The following is a 20,465-nucleotide window of genomic DNA, read 5'->3' on the forward strand; positions in this document are numbered from 1 at the left end:
TTCAAATCGCATCAATATTCTCTCATACTTCATGGATAAAAGTCCTAACCTATTTAACTTCTCGGTACTTCCAGTAGGGTGGTGGCACGCTCTGACACAGCGGCTTCTCTGGGATAACCAAAGGTGTTATTGCTCTTCTGTGGCTGATCCTGTTTTCCTCTCCTCAGCTCCACTGCCCTGGCTTCTCCCCATTGTCTTTGATGCCATGTCCAATCAAGAACCTATCAATCTCTGCCTTAAATACACGCAACGACATGGCGTTCACAGCTGCCGGTGGTAATAAATTCCACAAATTCACCACCCTTTGGCAAAAGAAATTTCTCTGCATCTGTTTTAAATGGATGACCCTCTATCCTGAGGCTGTGCTCTCTTGCCCTAGAATCCCCCACCATGGGAAACACCCCTTCCACATCTACTCTGTCTCGGCCTTTCAACATTCGAAAGGTTTCAATGAGATCCCCCCTAATCATTCTAAATTTCAGCGACTACAGGCCCAGAGCCATCAAATGTTCCTTGTCATCCTGGAGTCATCCTTGTGAACCTCTTCTGAACCTTCTCCAAAGTCAGCACATCTTTTCTAAGATGAGGGGCCCAGAACTGCTCACAATACTCAGGGTGAGGACTCACCAGTGCCTTGTAAAGCCTCAGCATCACATCCTTGCTCTTGTATTCTAGACCTCTTGAAATGAATACTAACACTGCATTTGCCTTCCTCACCACCAAGTCAACCTGCAAGTTAACCTACAGGGTGTTCTGCACATGGAGACCCAAGTCCCTTTGCATTTCAGATTTTTGGATTTTCTCCCCATTTAGAAAATAATCCCACATTTATTTCTACTACCAAAGTGTATGACCATGCACTTTCCTACACTGTGTTTCATTTGCAACTCTTTTGCCCATTCTTCTAATTTGTCTAAGTCCTTCTGCAGCCTACCTGCTTCCTCAACACTACCTGTCCCTCCAACAATCTTCATATCATCTGCAAACTTAGCAACAAAGCCATCTATTCCATCATCTAAATCATTGATACACAGTATAAAAAATAAGCAGTCCCAACACCAACCCTTGTGGAACACTACTAGTCACAGGAAGCCAAACAGAAAAGGATCCTTTTATACCCAGTCACTGCCTCCTCAATCAGCCAATACTCTAACCATGCCAGTAACTTTCCTGTAACGTCATGGACTCTTAACTTGGTAAGCAGCTTCATGTGTAGCACCTTGTCAAAGGCCCTCTGAAAGTCCAAGTATACAACATCCACTGCACCCCGTTTATCTATCTTACGTGTAACCTCCTCAAATAGCTCTAATAGGTTCGCCAGGCAAGATTGTCCCTTAAGGAAACTATGCTGACTTTGTCCTATCTTGTCCTGTGTCCTCATCCTTAACAATTGACTCCAACATCTTCCGATAACTGAGGTCAGGATAACTGATCTAAAATTTTCTTTCTGCTTCCTTTCTTAAAGAGTGGAGTGACATTTGTAATTTTCCAGACCTCTGGCACCATGCCAATGATTTTTGAAAGAACTTCACTAATACCTCCAGAATCTCTACCGCTACCTCTTTCAGAATCCTACGGTTCAGTTCATCTGGTCCAAGTTACTTATGTGCCCTTAGGTCTTTCAGTTTTTTGAGCACCTTCTCCCTTATAATAGCAACTGCACTCACTTCTATTCCCTCACACCCTTCAACATCTGGTACACTGCTCGTCTCTTCCACAGTGAAGACTGATGCTGAATACTCATTTAGGTCACCTGCTGCTGCTTGCGTCAGAAGAGTCAGTGTGCAAGGCGATATGCGGTCTAACAGCGAGTGCTCAACATTATAGACAGGAGACAATAGGTGCAGAAGTAGACCATTCAGCCCCTCGAGTCTGCACCTCCATTCTGAGATCATGGCTGATCATTCACTATCAATACCCAGTCCCTGCCTTGTCCCCATATCCCTTGATTCCCCTATCCATCAGATATCTATCTAGCTCCTTCTTGAAAGCATCCAGAGAATTGGCCTCCACCGTCTTCCGAGGCAGTGCATTCCACACCTCCACAACTCTCTGGGAGAAGAAGCTCTTCCTCAACTCTGTTTTAAATAACTGACCTCTTATTCTCAATCCATGCCCTCTGGTACTGGACTCTCCCAACATCTGGAACATATTTCCTGCCTCAATCCTATCAAATCCTTTAATTATCTTAAACGTTTCAATCAGATCCCCTCTCAATCTCCTCAATTCCAGTGTGTACAAGCCCAATCTCTCCAATCTCTCTAGGTAAGACAGCCCTGCCATCCCAGGAATCAACCTAGTGAATCTATGCTGCACTTCCTCAATTGCCAGAATGTCCTTCCTTAAACCTGGAGACCAAAACTGTACACAATATTCCACGTGTGGTCTCACCAGGGCCCTGCAAAAGGACATCCTTGCTCTTGTACTCAATTCCCCTTGTAACAAAGGCCAACATTCCATTTGCCCTCTTCACTGCCTGTTGCACTTGCTCATTCACCTTCATTGACTGATGAACTAGGACTCCGAGGTCTCTTTGCATTTCTCCTTTTTAGATTCAGGATCAGTTCCGGAAGATTGGAGAGTGGCTAATGTTATCCCACTTTTCAAGAAGGGAGGGGAGGAGAAAACGGAGAACTATCGCCCTGTTAGCCTAACGTCAGTCGTGGGGAAGATGCTTGAGTCCATTATTAAGGACGAAATAGTGGCACATCTTGATGGCAGAAATAGGATTAGGACGAGCCAGCATGGATTTACCAAGGGCAAATCATGCTTGACTAATCTGTTGGGAGTTTTTTGAGGGTGTAACAAGGATGTTAGACGAGGGTAAGCCAGTGGATGTTGTGTACCTAGATTTTCAGAAGGCATTCGATAAGGTGCCACATAGGAGATTGGTGAGTAAAATCAGAGCTCATGGCATTGGGGGCAGGGTTTCAACATGGATAGAAAACTGGTTGGCAGATAGAAAGCGAAGGGTAGCAGTGAATGGGTGTTTCTCGGACTGGCTGGAGGTGACTAGTGGGGTACCACAGGGCTCTGTATTGGGACCACAGCTCTTTATGATTTATGTCAATGATTTAGATGAGGGCATTGAAAACTATATCAGCAAGTTTGCTGACGATACTAAACTGGCTGGCAGTGTGACATGCGAAGAGGACATTAGGAGAATACAGGGAGACTTGGATAGGCTGGGTGAGTGGGCAGATACTTAGCAGATGTCATTCAATGTGAATAAATGTGAAGTTATCCACTTTGGAAGCAGGAACAAGAGGGCAGAGTATTGTCTGAACGGTGTAGAGTTAGGTAAGGGAGAAATGCAAAGAGACCTAGGAGTCCTAGTTCACCAGTCAATGAAGGTGAATGAGCAAGTGCAACAGGCAGTGAAGAGGGCAAATGGAATGTTGGCCTTTGTTACAAGGGGAATTGAGTACAAGAGCAAGGATGTTCTTTTGCATTTGTACAGGGCCCTGGTGAGACCACACCTGGAATATCGTGTACAGTTTTGGTCTCCAGGTTTAAGGAAGGACATTCTGGCAATTGAGGAAGTGCAGCGTAGATTCACTAGATTGATTCCTGGGATGGCAGGGCTGTCTTACGCAGAGAGATTGGAGAGATTGGGCTTGTACACGCTAGAATTGAGGAGATTGAGAGGGGATCTGATTGAAACGTTTAAGATAATTAAAGGATTTGATAGGATTGAGGCAGGAAATATGTTCCAGATGTTGGGAAGAGTCCAGTACCAGAGGGCATGGATTGAGAATAAGAGGTCAGTTATTTAAAACAGAGTTGAGGAAAAACTTCTTCTCCCAGAGAGTTGTGGAGGTGTGGAATGCACTGCCTCGGAAGACGGTGGAGGCCAATTCTCTGGATGCTTTCAAGAAGGAGCTAGATAGATATCTGATGGATAGGGGAATCAAGGGATATGGGGACAAGGCAGGGACTGAGTATTGATAGTGAATGATCAGCCATGATCTCAGAATGGTGGTGCAGACTCGAGGGGCCAAATGGTCTACTTTTGCACCTGTAGTCTATTGTCTATTCCCTCCCTTCTTGAAAAGTGGAATAACATTAGCCACTCTCCAATCTTCAGGAACTGATCCTGAATCTAAGGAACATTGGAAAATGATTACCAATGCATCCGCAATTTCCTGAGCCACCTCTTTTAGAACCCTAGGATGCAGATCATCTGGACCCGGGGATTTATTAGCCTTCAGTCCTATCAGTCTACTCATCACAGTTTCTTTCCTAATGTCAATCTGTTTCAATTCCTCTGATATCTTATGACCCTGGCCCATCCATACATCTGGGAGATTGCTTGTGTCCTCCCTGGTGAAGACAGATCTAAAGTATGCATTAAATTCTGTTTCCATTTCCCTGTTTCCCATAACAATTTCTCCCAATTCATTCTTCAAGGGGCCAACATTGTTCTTAACTATCTTCTTTCTCTTCACATAGCTAAAAAAGCTTTTGCTATCCCCTTTTATATTCCTGGCTAGACTGAGCTCATACCTGATTTTTTCTCTCCGTATTGCTTTTTTAGTTAAGATCTGCTGTTCCTTAAAACTTTCCCAATCATCTGTATTCCCACTCATCTTAGCCCTGTCATACTTCTTTTTCTTTAATACTATACAATCAATGACTTCCTTTGTCAACCACTGTGGCCCCTTCCCCCTCTGAATCCTTCCTTCTCATTGGAATGAACTGCTTTTGCATCTTTTGTATTATCCCCAAGAATATCTGCCACTGCTGATCCACTGTCTTTTCTGCCAGGGCATCTGCCCATTTAACTTTGGCCAGCTCTTCCCTCATGGCTCCGTAGTCTCCTTTATTTAATTGCAACACTGACACCTCTGATCTGCCCTTATCCCTCTCAAATTGTAGATAAAAACTTATCATGTTATGATCACTACTTCCTAATGGCTCCTTTACTTCAAGGTCACTTATCAATTCCTGTTCATTACACATCACCAAGTCCAAAATAGCCTCGTTCCTGGTTGGCTCAAGCACAAGCTGCTCCAAAAATACATCCCTTGACACTCCACAAACTCCCTATCCTGGGGTCCAGCACCTACCTGATTCTACCAGTTCAACTGCATGTTGAAATCTCCCATAACGACTGCATTACCTTTAGCACATGCCAATGTTAACTCCCTAATCAACTTGTACCCAATATCCACGCTACTGTTTGGGGGCCTGTACACAACACCCATTAGGGTCTTTTTACCCTTACTGTTCCTCAGCTCAATCCACACAGACTCTATTTCCCCTGTTCCTAAGTCACCCCTTGCTAAGGACTGAATCTCATTCCTCACCAACAGGGCCACCCCACCCCCTCTTCCCATATTTCTGTCTCTATGATAGCACGTATACCCTGGTACACTCAATTCCCAGGCCTGATCCCCTTGCAGCCATGTCTCCGTTATCCCAACAATGTCGTAGTTCCCCATTTTCATCTGAGCTTCAAGCTCATCTGTCTTATTTCTGACACTACGCGCATTCAAGTATAGAATTCTTAGCCCATTCCTCCTCTCTTTGCTTAAAACACTGTCTATTGTACCTAACCCAGCTCCTTGAACTTCCATCGGGCTAATTGCACCTTGAATTTTGATGACCTTCTCAAGATCACCCAAACCTTCTACACATTTAACCCCATGCTCCTTCTGACCAACCCTCTGTACATGTAACTTTTCTAACACATGTTCTGTCTCACCTTTCTCCTTAGTTGCTTTTGTGTTCGTAAGACCTTGTTGGACATTGTTAAAGTGGAATATTGGAAGTCTGATTCATTGATTTAATAGTGGATGGTGGAGGAGCTGCATTGCCTCGATCCTTGTGAGAGCTGAGCCTCATGAGCAGTGTTGGCCACTCAGGAGAGAGGTGTCAATAGGAGTAGTCGAGTCCTTGAAAGTTCATGTGACAAACTACATCAAGTCCAATTCTAGCAACCCAGGATTTATTCCTTGTGGTCTAGGTGATTTATATACTGGAAATACTGCCAGAATCTCTGTACACAGCAATGGTTCCCAGACCCCTTGCTTAATGGAATTGGTCCATGACATAACAAAGATTGGGAACCCCTGCTCTAGAGTACTACATACACAGAGTTACTGCTACACCTGCCTTTGTCGAAAAGCCAGTAGCAGCTCTTCTCAGTGAATAGTGATGACAAGTATTCATTTAAGTACCTCTGCCTCCATGAGCAATTTCCGTTTGAGTCTGAGATCCGCTCCACCTTGCCTCCTACAGTCCTTTTCTTGTTCACAAGCTTCTAGAATAGTTTTGAATTCCTTTTTATGTTTGCAACTGGCCTTTTCTTGTGCTTTCTGATTTCATTTCTCACTTCCCCTCTGCACTTACTGTAATCAGTCTGGTTTCTCACTTGTGTTTACAATCAGGCATTGGTATTTGCACTTTCTATCTTACTGCAATTTGCCAGAAGCAAGGGGAAACCTTTCATACAATGACAGAGCAGCTGTTCCTAAACACTAGGCCTTCGGCAGAGATATACAACACCTGCCCCATCCTGAGTAAATCACACAAAACCATACAGATAATTCCCTGCTCTGAAGTGCTCTGAGGAACAAAGCAGCCAAGTAATATAATGGAAAAGAACTTCACACATATTGCTAAATTCCCAAGGCTGCTGATAGTTTTCACTCCACCAGTAAAGCAGCCAGCGCAAAGTACACATCCAACCCAGATTTCTTTTCTCCCATCTCGTCTCAACCCCCCCCACAGTGTGACCCTTTCTCATTACCGTCCCTCCCTTAGCACTTCTCTCCCACAGTGTGACGTTTCCTCAGTACCGCCCCCCTCCTACAGTGTGACCCTACCTCAGTACTGCCTCATGTGACTCAACCTCAGAAATGTCCCTCCTACAGTGTAACGCTATCTCAGTACCACTGCCTCCCACAGTGAAATGCTCCCTCAGTACTGTCACTCCCATTGTACCAACCTCCTAGCAGTCTAGCCCTCCCCCAGTATCACCCCTCCCATGGTGTGACCCTCCCTCAATACTGCCACCTCCCACAGTATGAATAGCCCTCAAAACTCAGTCATCCCACAGTGTGACCATCTCTCAGTACCACCCCCCTCACAATGTGTACCTCCCTCAGTAATGGTCTTCTCACAATGTGACACTCCCTCAGTACTGCCCCTCCCACTGTACCAACCCACACAACAGTCTGGCTCTCCCTCAGCATCACCCCTCCCACAGTGTGACCCTTCCCCACTGTACCAACCCTCCCTCTGTACTAGCCCTCTCATGGTGTGACCCTCCCTCAGTACTGGCCCTCTCACAGTGATATCATCCCTCAAGTTCTGACCCACTCACACTGTGAATCTTTCTCAGTACTGTCACTCCCACTGTACCAACCCTCCCAACAGCCTGGCTCTCCCTCAATATTACATCTCCCATGCTGTTACATGCTCTCAATATTGCCACCTCCCAGAGTATGATCATCCCTCAGAACTGGTGTGACCCTTTCTCAGCATCACCCCCTCACAATGTGACCCTCCCTCTGTACTGGCTCTCTCATGGTCTGATCGTCCCTCAGCACTGTCCCTCTCATGATGTGACTACCTCAACACTGGCCCTCCCACAATACCTCCTCTTCTATTATGACCCTCCTACAGTATTGCCAGTCCCAGAGTGTAGTGTTCCCTCAAAGAGATGATTTATGTCCAGAGAAGCTCCAGCAGTGCTGGGGAGGGTAGATATAATCATCTTCCCTTCAACTGGCTACCAATGCTTCCAATTCTGAGTTTGTCCTATTCTGTGTAAAAACCAGTGCAGTTAATAAGCAGAAATTCCATGGGAATTATTTAGTGATTATGCTCCTTACTTCTCTAAATACAGAACATAGAATAGTACAGCACAGTACAGGCCCTTCGGCCCACAATGTTTTGCTGACCTTTAAACCCTGCCTCCCATATATCCCCCCACCTTAAATTCCTCCATATTCCTGTCTAGTAGTCTCTTAAACTTCACTAATGTATCTGCCTCCACCGCTGACTCAGGCAATGCATTCCATGCACCAACCACTATCTGAATAAAAAACCTTCCTCTAATATCCCCCTTGAACTTCCCTCCCCTTACCTTAAAGCCATGTCCTCTTGTATTGAGCAGTGGTGTCCTGGGGAAGAGGCGCTGGCTGTGATCTAATCCTCTTAATATCTTGTACACCTCTATCATGTCTCCTCTCATCCTCCTTCTCTCCAAAGAGTAAAGTCCTAGCTCCCTTAATCTCTGATCATAATCCATACTCTGTAAACCAGGCAGCATCCTGGTAAATCTCATCTGTACCCTTTCCAATGCTTCCACATCCTTCCTATAGTGAGACGACCAGAACTGTACACAGTACTCCAAATGTGGCCTAACTAGAGTTTTATAGAGCTGCATCATTACATCGCGGTTCTTAAACTCTATCCCTCGACTTATGAAAGCTAACACCCTATAAGCTTTCTTATCTACCCTATCTACCTGTGAGGCAACTTTCAGGGATCGGTGGACATGTACCCCCAGATCCCTCTGCTCCTCCACACTACCAAGTATCCTGCCATTTACTTTATACTCTGCCTTGGAGTTTGTCCTTCCAAAGTGTACCACCTCACACTTCTCTGGGTTGAACTCCATCTGCCACTTCTCAGCCCACTTCTGCATCCTATCAATGTCTCTCTGTAATCTTCGACAATCCTCTACACTATCCACAACACCACCAACCTTTGTGTCATCTGCAAACTTGCCAACCCACCCTTCTACCCCCACATCCGGGTCGTTAATAAAAATCACAAAATGTAGGGGTTCCAGAAATGATCCTTCTGGGACACCACTAGTCACAACCCTCCAATCCGAATGTACTCCCTCCACCACGACCCTCTGCTTTCAGAATCCACCTGGCCAAACTTCCCTGGATCCTATGCCTTCTGACTTTCTGAAAAAGCCTACCGTGTGGCTTATTCAAATGCCTTACTAAAATCCATGTAGATCGCATCCACTGCACTTCCCTCATCTATATGCCTGGTCACCACCTTAAAGAACTCTATCAGGCTTGATGGACACGAAGTGCCCTTCCCAAAGCCATGCTGACTGTCCCTAATCAGACCATGAATCTCTAAATGTCCATAGATCCTATCTCTAAGAATCTTTTCCAACAGCTTTCCCACCACAGACGTAAGGCTCACTGGTCTACCTGGACTATCCCTACTACCTTTTTTGAACAAGGGTCAATATTTGCTTCCCTCCAATCCTCCGGTACCATTCCCATGGACAATGAGGACATAAAAGAACCTAGCCAGCGGCTCAACAATCTCTTCCCTCGCCTCGTGGAGCAGCCTGGTGAATATCCCATCAGGCCTCGGGGACTTGTCCATCCTAAAGTATTTTAACAACTCCAGCACCTCCTCTCCCTTAATATCAACATGCTCTGGAACATCAACCTCACTCATATTGTCCTCACCGCCATCAAGTTCCCTCTCATTGGTGAATACCGAAGAGAAGTATTCATTGAGGACCTCACTCACTTCCACAGCCTCCAGACACATCTTCCCACCTTTATCTCTAATTGGTCCTATCTCTACTCCTGTCATCCTTTTGTTCTTCACATAATTGAAGAATGCCTTGGGGTTTTCGTTTACCCTACTCACTAAGGCCTTTTCATATCCCCTTCTTGCTCTCCTCAGCCCCTTCTTAAGTTCCTTTCTTGCTACCCTATATTCCTCGATAGCCCCACCTGATCCTTGCTTCCTAACCCTCACATATGCTGCCTTCTTCCACCTGACTAGATTTTCCACATCACTTGTCACCCATGGTTCCTTCACCCTACCATTCTTTATCTTCCTCTCTGGGACAAATTTATCCCTAACATCCTGCAAGAGATCCCTAAACATTGACCACATGTCCATAGTACATTTCCCTGCAAAAATATCATCCCAGTTCACACCCGTAAGTTCTAGCCTTATAGCCTCATAATTTGCCCTTCCCCAATTAAAAATGTTCCTGTCCTCTCTGATTCTATCCTTTTCTATGATAATGCTAAATACCAGGGAGTGGTGGACACTGTCCCCCAGATGCTCAGATGCCCCAGATCGTTACCTAATACTAGATCTAGTATGGCATTCCCCCTAGTTGGACTGTCAACATACTGTGACAGGAATCTCTCCTGGACACACTTAACAAACTCTGCCCCATCTAAACCATTGGAATTAATCAGGTGCCAATCAATATTAGGTAAGTTAAAATCACCTATGATAAAAACCCTGTTATTTTTGCACCTTTCCAAAATCTGCCTCCCAATCTGCTCCTCGGTATCTTTGCTGCTACCAGGGGGCCTATAGAATATTCCCAAAGGAGTAACTGCTCCCTTCCTGTTCCTGAGTTCCACCTATAATGACTCAAAAGAGGATCTTGCTACATTACCCACCCTTTCTGTAGCTGTAATAATCTCCCTGACCAGTAATGCCACCTCTCCTCCCCTTTCCACCCTTCCCCCCCCCCATCCCTTTTAAAACTCTAAAATTCAGGAATATTGAGAATCCATTCCTGCCCTGGTGCCAGCCAAGTCTCTGTAATGACCACTACATCATAATCCCATGTATATATCCAAGCTCTCAATTCATCACCTTTGTTCCTGATGCTTCTTGCATTGAAGTACATGGACTTTAGGCCTTCTACCTTTGCACCCTTTATTCTGCTTCTCTTTCCTCAAAGCCTCTTTATATGTTAGATCTGGCTTTACTCCATGCACTATACTTGCAGTTCTCGCATGACCTTTATCCTCCTCCATCTTATTATCTGCTCTAACACTCTGGTTCCCTTTCCTCAGCAAATCTAGTTTAAACCCCGCAGAACAACACTAGCAAACCTTCCCGCAACAATATTAATCCCCCTCCAGTTCAGGTGCAACCCGTCCCGTCGGAACAGGTCCCACCTTCCCTGGAGCAAGGCCCAATTGTCCAGACACATGAAGCCCTCCCTCCTGAACCAACTCCTTAGCCGTGTATTTAGCCGCATTATCTTCCTATTTCTAGCCTCACTAGCACGTGGCACTAGTAACAATCCAGTGCAGGTACAATTATTCTCTAAAAAGAATAATTTTTGTGCATCGTCAACTAACAGCTAAGAGCAAATGTTGACTTACCACCAGACTTTTGAATGATGCCATTGCTTTTAAAATATCGGGATAATCAGGATGAGATTCCTATAAAACAGAAATCAATATATCAACATTGTAAATTAACTCAAAGAACCTTTAGTTTCTTTCTTCTACTGTACATCCTCAGGACCTGCCTTTAACTCTGCAAGTCCTGCTCCAGGTTGTCTTCCAAAATGCAATACCTTGTACTTGTCTGAGTTAAATTCTGTCTGTCATTTCTTGGCCCACTTCCCCTGTTCAGCTAGATCCTGTTGTAATCTTAAAACAGCTTTCTGCACTGCAGACCACACCATCAACTTTGCTAAGTCACTAATCATTCCACCTATTTTCTCAGCTTTTCCCAGAGTGGTGAATCTGTGAAATTCTCTACCCAATGAAGCAGTGGAGGCTACCTCAGTAAATATATTTACTTAAATATATTTAAGGCATAGATTTTTGCATACTAGAGGAATTAAGGGTTATGCGGAAATGGCTGGCAGGTGGAGATGAGTCTATGGTCAGATCAGATACTGTGTTAGTACTTTTATATTTATATGCTGTAGCACTGACTTTTTATTTGCAGTTTTTTTATATAACAATATTCTTTTGCACTTCTGGTTAATTGCATTTCATTGGCTTTGTTTCTGTACTTGGCACAATGACAATAAAGTTGAATCTAATCAACCATGATCTTACTGAATGGCAGAGCGGACTTGATGGGCCAGATGGCCTACTCCCACTCTTACTTCTTATGTTATTACTATCCCCTTTCTAGCAAAGCCATCTACGTACTGTTAGAGAAAACTTTCCTGGAACCATTTAACAGGTTTCCTCCCATCACCTCCTTCTATCTGTTATCTCCCTTCATATTCATCTAATTTCCACTGACCACCAGGGGAGCTCTGGAACAATTCCGTCAAAGTGATTACCCTTTGTACTTTGAAGTTTCATAATGGCAATATGGTAGTGTAGTGGTTAGCATTCATAAGAACAAGGGTGACAAGGCCACCTGCGGCAATAGTAGGGGCATATCACTCCTTTCTGTTGCTGGAAAGATTCTGGCTAAGGTGATGCTTCAGAGGCTCATCAGCAACATCACCGAGCCAATACTGCCTGAATCGCAGCGTGGATTTAGGAAGAAAAGGAGCAATATCGACATGATCTTCACAGCCTGGCAACTTCAGGAAAAGTGCCCGGAGCAACATCAAGACCTGTTTATGGCCTTTGTCAACCTCTCCAAAGCATTCTATACTGTACGAAGAGAGCTCTTATGGGATGTTCTCCTCAGGTTTGGCTGTCCCAATAAATTTATTAACATCCTCCACCAGTTCCAAGATGGGATGACTGCTTGGGTGACCATAGGAGGACAAGAGTCCAAGCCCTTCCTTGTATGCACAGGGGTGAGGCAGGGGTGTGTGCTCGCGTCAGTGTTCTTTAACATCTTCCTCTTGTGTGTTACCAAGCTTCTCCACAATAGCAGGATAGCAGTGGTGTGGCAGTGGACATCAGATTAGATGGCAACCTCTTAAACATCAGGAGGCTCCACACAACCACCAAACTCCATAGAGAGCGGGTCCTGGAGCTGCAGTATGCAGACGACTGTGCTCTTGTGGCCCAAACTCCAGAGGATCTTCAGACTGTCCTTGCTGTGGCGGTGAGAGCGTACAGCAGTATGGGACTGACTGTCAATACCACCAAGAGAGAAGTGGTTTGCCAATGGAGTGCTAGTGTCTCTCTCTGAGGATAGCAGCATTGACAACGACATCCGGAGCCGCACTGGCGTAGAGTCTTTCAGAACAGGAGCCTTCGTCCCTCCACAAAGGTCACTGTATACCATGCGGTCTGTGTCACCACCCTCCTTTATGGCTGTGAAGTTTAGGTAACCTACAGCCATCACATCAAGTCCTTACAGCGCTTCCACATAAGCTGCCTTCAGCTCATCCTGGGAATTACTTGGCGTGAGCAGGTGCCTGACACTGAAATACTTGTAAAGACCAACTGCATAAGTATTGAGGTCATGATCACCCAGCGTCAGTTGCAGTGGCTGGGGCACTTGATAAGGATGCCCCCATGTTAGCTACCCCACAGAGTGTTATATGGCCAGCTACATCATGGTCAACACTCAGCTGGAGGGCCAAAGAAGCGCTATAAGGATCAGATGAAGAATGCTTTAAGGAACTGCAAGATCAGACCTGAGCACCTGGAGGATGTTGCTGCTGACCGTAACACTTTGCGACAGCTGTGTAGGGACAGGGGTTCATATTCTGGAGATGAAAAGAACAACCAGAAGACAGCAGAAGAGAGCCAGGAGAAATGCAGCCACGGTTGCCATCACTACCACCACTACCAAATATACATGTCCCACCTACAAAAAAACTTGTGGGTCCAGGACAGGACTGTATAGTGACCTCGGTTCAGTTCCTGCAGCTGTCTGTAAGGAGTTTCAACATTCTCCCATGGCCCCATGGGTTTCCTACAGGTGCTCTGGTTTCCTTTCACAATCCAAAGACATGTGGGTTACAGCAAGTTGCGGACATGCTATGTGGGTGGCGGCAGGATGGTGTCACTTGCAAGCTGCCCCAACACATCCTCTGATTGAGTTGGCCGTTGATACAAACAACAGATTTCAATATATGTTTTGACGTACACGTGACAAAGGCAATCTTTTGATCTTTAAATTCCAACTGCGTAGCCTCAGTACTCTGCTTCAGTCACCACTGATGGAGCACATCCAGTTATCCCCAGCTTTACTCATGAAAATAAAGAAATGACAGACATTTTTAAAATACTGCATCACTGTCTACAGAGAGGGAAATAACGGCTTCCTGAACTCTCAGTAAAGTTTATATTCAAATCAGTGGCACGGGCTCAACAATAATATGAGTAAAAATAACTCATGCTTTTTTTTAGGGACGTAGATAAAAATCCAGCAAATGTTCAAACCATCCTATTTTATTCATTTTGGAAACTTAAATGGGAAAGTTACACCACTCACCGGATGAGCGTGATTTTCAAAAAAACAGGCCTGGCACTGTAATTATAAAGCGACAGGGAAGCACAGTGTAGCAGCCACCTCACAGCTTCTAAAACCAAGGTTCAGCCCTAACTTCCTGAACTGTTTGTGTGGGACTTGCATGTTTTCCCTGGCATGGAAGTTTCCCCAAGTGCTCTGGCTTCCTTGTACATTGTACAAATAGCTTAACTGGCAAATTTATTTCAAACATGGGGTGACAGGAGCATCAGGATTGAGTTGATGGGCATGTTAGAGATTAGGTTACAGGGAAATGTGAGGAATGGGGCTGTCCACACAGCCAGCAATTCCCCAACACCCTCCTTCCATATCATGAGAGATATTAAAGGGCAACTTTCAGTCACCAGACAACAGAATCGTAGAAGACAGAATGTGGCTCACTCCGAACAGTTCAGTCTGTTTTCTCTTTCAAAGCCTGTGGGCCAGCAGTTTGCCTACTGATGAAGAGAGGGTCAGTAGTTACCTAATAAAGTAGCTACTAAGTTTAGCACTGATATATAAATTTCCAACTTCTCTTTAACTTTCTCCAATAATAAACAATAACATTCTTCTATGTTGGCACACCAACCCTTGTTAATCAGGACTAGGCCTCCAGATTCCCTTGTATCTCACAGGATATAATCCGATATCATTTGGATAAAATGCAGCTTATTTTCCTTTTTTTTTGTGTTTATTCTGACAACTTTTTTCCCCATTTGCTAAATGGAGCAGCAGTGAAGATGGGAGTAAAGATCACTGAGCAGCGACCAGAACCAGGCTGACACTCGCCTCTGCTCATGATGGATTGAAAAGGCAGGGTGTTAGGGTCACGCTAGTTCTGCTTGGTGCTCCGCAACGTTTACTCTGCTCTTTGCTACACTGAAGCTGAGGTTGTGGTCCTGCTCAAGGCTCCATGTCTGCGGGCTCCGCAATATTTACTCTGCTATGTCCTGAACTGAGGCTGAGGTGGTTTACCTGGTTTGGGTTTGAGGACACACTTCTGTTGTAAATGCTATTTGCTTACTTTTATTGTTTGCACAATTTGTTTTTTTTTCTCTCTCTGCTCATTGAGTGTTTGTCAGTCTTGTTTTATTGGTTTTTTTGTGTATCTTGTTTTGTGGCTGCCTGTAAGAAGATGGATCTCAAGGTTGTATAACGTATTCATACTTTGAAAATAAATGTACTTCGAACTTTTATCTACATCCTTTTTTAGCCTCCTTATTGGGGGTCACAATTTGCTTTCCTATTTATCACTGTGTCCAGTAATTGTACTTTATACAGCCAACTCAGTTACATAAATTCTAAGAAACGAAGGCCCCAGCACTGATCTCTGTGGTATACCATTTGTTACATACTGCCAAACAGAGAGTCATATTTCTGCCTACTACTTCCTGGTAGCCAGCTGACCTTCCATCAACACCAACGCTCACCTCCCACACCATGAGATTTGGTTTTCTGCAATAACCTTTGATGTGGCGCCTTTTCTGATGTGGCTACTGAAAACCCAAGTACAACACATTGACAGTCTCCCCATTATCCATTGCACGGCTCCAATAAATTGTTCAAACCTGGTTTTGTTTTTAAAAAATCACATCAATTTTGCCTGACTACATGCAGAGGCTGTAGAAATTTGAACCTCTTCCATCTCTTTCCACATTGCCATTGAAACTAATGGCATCATGATCACTAGATACAAAGTGTTCCCCTACACAAACTTCTGTCACCTGCCCTGTCACATTCCCTAATAGGAGATCTAGTATCCCACTGTTGCTGGTTGGGACTCCAGTGTACTGATTGAGGTAACTTTCCTGAACGCATTTGACAAACTCTTTCCCATCCAGCCCTTTTACAGTAATGGGAGGCCCTGTCAATAAGTGGAAACTTAAAATCATCTACTATCACAACCTTATGTTTCTTGCAACAGTCTGTGATCTCTCAGAATCAGAATTAGATGCAATGTCATTGGCATATGTTGTGAAATTCGTTTTTTTTGCAGAAGTACATTACAATACAGAAAAATAAAAACCATAATTTATAATAAAAATTAAACAAGACTATAGTATATAGAAGCAGAATTAGGCCATATGGCCCATTGGGTCTACTCCATCATATCATCTTGGCTCATCCATTTTCCCTCTCAGTCCTAATCTCCTGCCTTCTCCCCATATCCCTTCATGCACTGACTAACCAAGAATTTATCAACCTCTGTTTTGCTTGCATCATGCTCTGGGGTGCTCTCTTCAGTTACCTGATGAGGTAACCGTAGCCTTTGGCCAGGAGCAAATGTCATCAGGCAGTGCCCAGCTTTCGTAGAATGTTTTGACCCTTAACCACTACACTCTCCAGTTAGTAGGTCAGCAATGATGGCCAAGTCACTGCCCATCTGCTCCTGATTTCCAACTCCTCCTGCCTGCTCCATATCCAGCAAGTAAAGGCCCAGAGCCATCAAACCTTCCTCATATGACAAGCTTTTCAATACTGGAATAACCTTTGTGAACCTCCTTTTAATCCTCTCCATTGTCAGCAAATCCTTTTAGATAAAAGCTCCAAAACTACTCACAATACTCTGTGAGGCCTCAGCAGTGCTTTATAAAGCCTCAATATTACATACTTACTTTTGTATTCCAGTTCTCTTGAAGTGAATACTAACATCACATTTGACTCAACCTGCAATTTAATTTTTAAGGAAGCCTTTAAGGACCCCCAAAAATCCCTTTGCCCCTCAGATGTTTGAATTTTCTCTCCATTTAGAAAATGGTCAAGCCTTCCATTTCTTCTACCAAAGTACATGACCATACATTTCCCAACACTATTCCATCTGCTACTTCTTTGCCCATCTCCTAATCTGTCTAAATCCTTCTCTACTTCCTCAAAACTACCTTCCTCTCCACCTAGCTTTGTATTGTCTACAAACATTACTGAAAAGCCATCAATTCTGTGATCCATTACATATAACATGAAAAGAATCAGTCTCAACACAGATCCCTGTGGAACACCACTGTTAACCAGCAGCCAACCAGAAAAGGCTCCCCTTATATCTACTCTTTCCCTCCTACCAATCACCCCCTGTTTTTTCTATGCTGGAATCTTTCTAGCCATGGGCTCTTATCTTGCTAAGCAGCCTTCTGTGTGCTACTTTGTCAAGGTCTTCTGAAATCTAAGTACACAACATAGAACATAGAAATCTACAGCACATATGGCCTGCAATGTTGTTGGGACCATGTAACCTACACTAGAAACTGCCTAGAATTTTCCTACCGTATAACTTTCTATTTTATCTTAGTTCCATGTACCTATGTAAGAGTATCTTAAAAGACCCTATTGTATACACCCTACCACCGTTGCTGGCAGTGCATTCCACGCTCCCACTACTCTCTGCGTGAAATACCTATCGCTGACATCCCCCTTGTACTTACTTCCAAGCACTTCAAATCTATGCCCACTCGTGTTAGCCAATTCAGCCCTGGGATAAAGCCTCTGGCTATCCACACGATCAAAGCTTCTCATCATCTTATACACCTCTATCAGGTCACCTCTCATCCTCCATTGCTCCAAGGAGTAAAGGCCAAGTACACTCAACCTGTTTTCATAAGCCATGCCCTCCAATCCAGGCAACATCCTTGTAAATCTCCTCTGCACTCTCTCTATAGTATCCACATCCTTCCTGCAGTGAGGTGACCAGAACTGAACACAGTACTCCAAGTGGGGTCTAACTAAGGTCTTATATAGCTGCAACATTGCCTCACAACTCTTGAACTCAATTCCATGGTTGATGAAGGCCATCACACCATAGGGCTTCTTATCAACATTGTCAGCCTGCGCAGCAGATTTAAGTGTTCTACGGACATGGACCCAAGATCTCACTGATCCTCCACATTGCCAAGAATCTTACTATTAATATAATATTCTAGGGTCTTCAAATTTGACCTACTGAAATGAACCATTTCTCACTTATCTTGGTTGAACTCCATTTGCCACTTCTCAGGCCAGTTCAGCATCCTATCGATGTTGCGCTGTAACCTCTGACAAACCTTGAGATTATCCACAACACTCCCAACTTTTGTGACATCAGCAAACTTACTAATCCATACTTCTACTTCCTCATCCAGGTCATTCATAAAAATCACAAAGAGGAAGGGTCCCAGATCCCTGCTGAACACCACCAGTTACTGACCTCCATGCAGAATACAAACCATCTACAACCACCCATTGCCTTCTGTGGGCAAGCTAATTCTGGGTCCACAAAGCAAAATCTCCTTGGATCCCATGCCTCATTACTTTCTGAATGAGCCTTGCATTGTGAACCTTCCACCAATAACATCCACTGACTGTCCTTTGTCTATCCTGCTTGTTATTTCTTCAAAGAATTCCAACAGATTTGTCAGGCAAGATTTTCCCTTAAGGAATCCATTTGACTACAGCATATTTTATCATGTGCTTCCAAGTACCCTGAAACCACGTCCTTAACAATCGACTCCAACATGTTCCCAACCACTGAGGTCTATAATTTCCTTTCTTCTGCCTCTCTCCCTTCCTGAACAGTAGAGTGAAATTTGCAGTTTTCCATTCCTCTGAAACTATTCCAGAATTTATTGATTCTTGGAAGATCACAATCTCTTCAGAAACCTCTTTCGGAACCCTGGGATGTATATCATCTGGTCCAAGTGACTTGTGTATCTTTCATCTTTTCAGTTTCTCAAGTACCTTCTCCCTAGGAATGGCATCTTTACACACTTCTGCCCCTGACACTCTTGAACCTCCAGCATATTGCTAATATGTTCCACAGTGAAGTCTGATGCAAAACACATCCGCCACTTCCTTGTCCCCCATTATTACCTCTCCAGCATTGTTTTCCAGTGGTCCAATATCCACTCTGGCTTTTCTTTTATATTTCAAGTATCAGCCCATTCTGGAGCAGCTTTCTACAGCTTATTTCGATCCTATGCAGTGGACCTTCCATACCAGATGATATGGAATCAGCTAAAATGCTCTCTGTGGTACATATGGAGAAATTTGTGACTGTCTTTGGTAACATACCAAGTCTCCTCAAGCTCTTTATGAAATATAACCGCTTCTTTGTATTTGCATCAAAATGTTGGGTCCAGGATGCTGACACCTAGGAACTTGAAACTACTTACCCTTTCCACTTCTGATCCTTCAATGTGAATGCAAGCATTGACTTTCTTAAGTCCACAATCAATTCCTTGGTCTTACTGACACTGAGTGCAAGTTTATTGCTGCAACACCACTCAACCAACTGATCTATCTTGCCACTGTATACTTCCTTGTCACCATCTGAAATTCTGCCAATTTATAGGTGGGTAACTTGAGTTGTGCCTAGCACAGTCATGTGTTGACACAGTCATGGGTGTAAAGAGAGTAGAGCATGTATCCTTGAGGTGCACCGGTGTGGAATTTCAGCAAAGTGATATCATTTGTGTGCAGACTGTGGTCTCCCAGCGAGGTGGTCAAGGATCTATTTGCAGAGGGAGGTACAGAGGCCCAGGTTTTGGAGCTTGTTAATTAGAACTGAGATTAAAATTGTGTTAAATGCTGAGGTGTGGCCAATAAACAGCAGCCTGATGTAAGGATTATCATGTAGAGAGCCAGTGAGATTGCATCTGCTGTAGACCTATTGTCATGATAGGTAAATTGCAGCCGGACAAGATCCTTCCTTAGGCAGGAGCCATGACCAACTTCTCAAAGCAGTTCATCACTATAGATGTGAGTGTCACCTGGTGCTAGTTGTTGAGGCAGCTTACCCAGCAATTCTTGGGCACTGGTCTAATTGTCGCCCTTTGGAAGCAGATGGAAACCTCTAATGCAGTAGAAAGAGACTGAAGATGACCTTGAACACTCCTGTCCTGCCAGTTGGTTAGCACAGGTTTTCAGAGCCCTTACCAGATTACAATTTTTCTGGTTCATAAATGGTTTTTCGTGTGGATATGTCTGGTATGTTCTCAATGGCAAACACTCATCCACACAGGTCTTGATAGTTCCCTGGATATTGTCCAGTCCACCAACTCAAAGCAGTCACGTAAGTGCTCCTCTGTTCCCCTTGACCGTAGCTTCTTGGACCTCACCACTGGTGCTGTGATCTTTAGTCTCAGTCTATATGCTGAGAGTAGAAGTATAGCCAAGTGACAGGACTTCTCAAAGTGTGGACAACAGATGGCACTGTTAGAGTTTTTGATGGAGGTATAACAGTGATCAAGTATGTTGGTTCCTCTGGTTCCACAGATGATATGTGGAACCAGATATCACCTGTCTAGTTGTTCAAAGATTTCTTCAAGCTGGCCTAGCTGAATTTCCTGCAATGACAGGGA

General features: G+C 44.2%; 1 protein-coding gene across 7 annotated transcripts in view; it reads right to left on the bottom strand.

Moving 5' to 3' along the window:
• arhgef6 (Rac/Cdc42 guanine nucleotide exchange factor (GEF) 6) overlaps positions 1-20,465 on the bottom strand; it is a 251,316-nt gene that overhangs the window by 48,593 nt on the left and 182,258 nt on the right. For all 7 annotated transcript variants that reach the window (XM_059976675.1, XM_059976677.1, XM_059976674.1 and 4 more), the window contains one exon: positions 11,136-11,195. In XM_059976675.1, coding sequence (XP_059832658.1) covers positions 11,136-11,195 — 60 coding nt within the window. The remainder of the gene's footprint in view (positions 1-11,135; positions 11,196-20,465) is intronic.

Source organism: Hypanus sabinus, chromosome 8, assembly GCF_030144855.1.
Source record: "Hypanus sabinus isolate sHypSab1 chromosome 8, sHypSab1.hap1, whole genome shotgun sequence".
Classification (NCBI taxonomy): domain Eukaryota; kingdom Metazoa; phylum Chordata; class Chondrichthyes; order Myliobatiformes; family Dasyatidae; genus Hypanus; species Hypanus sabinus.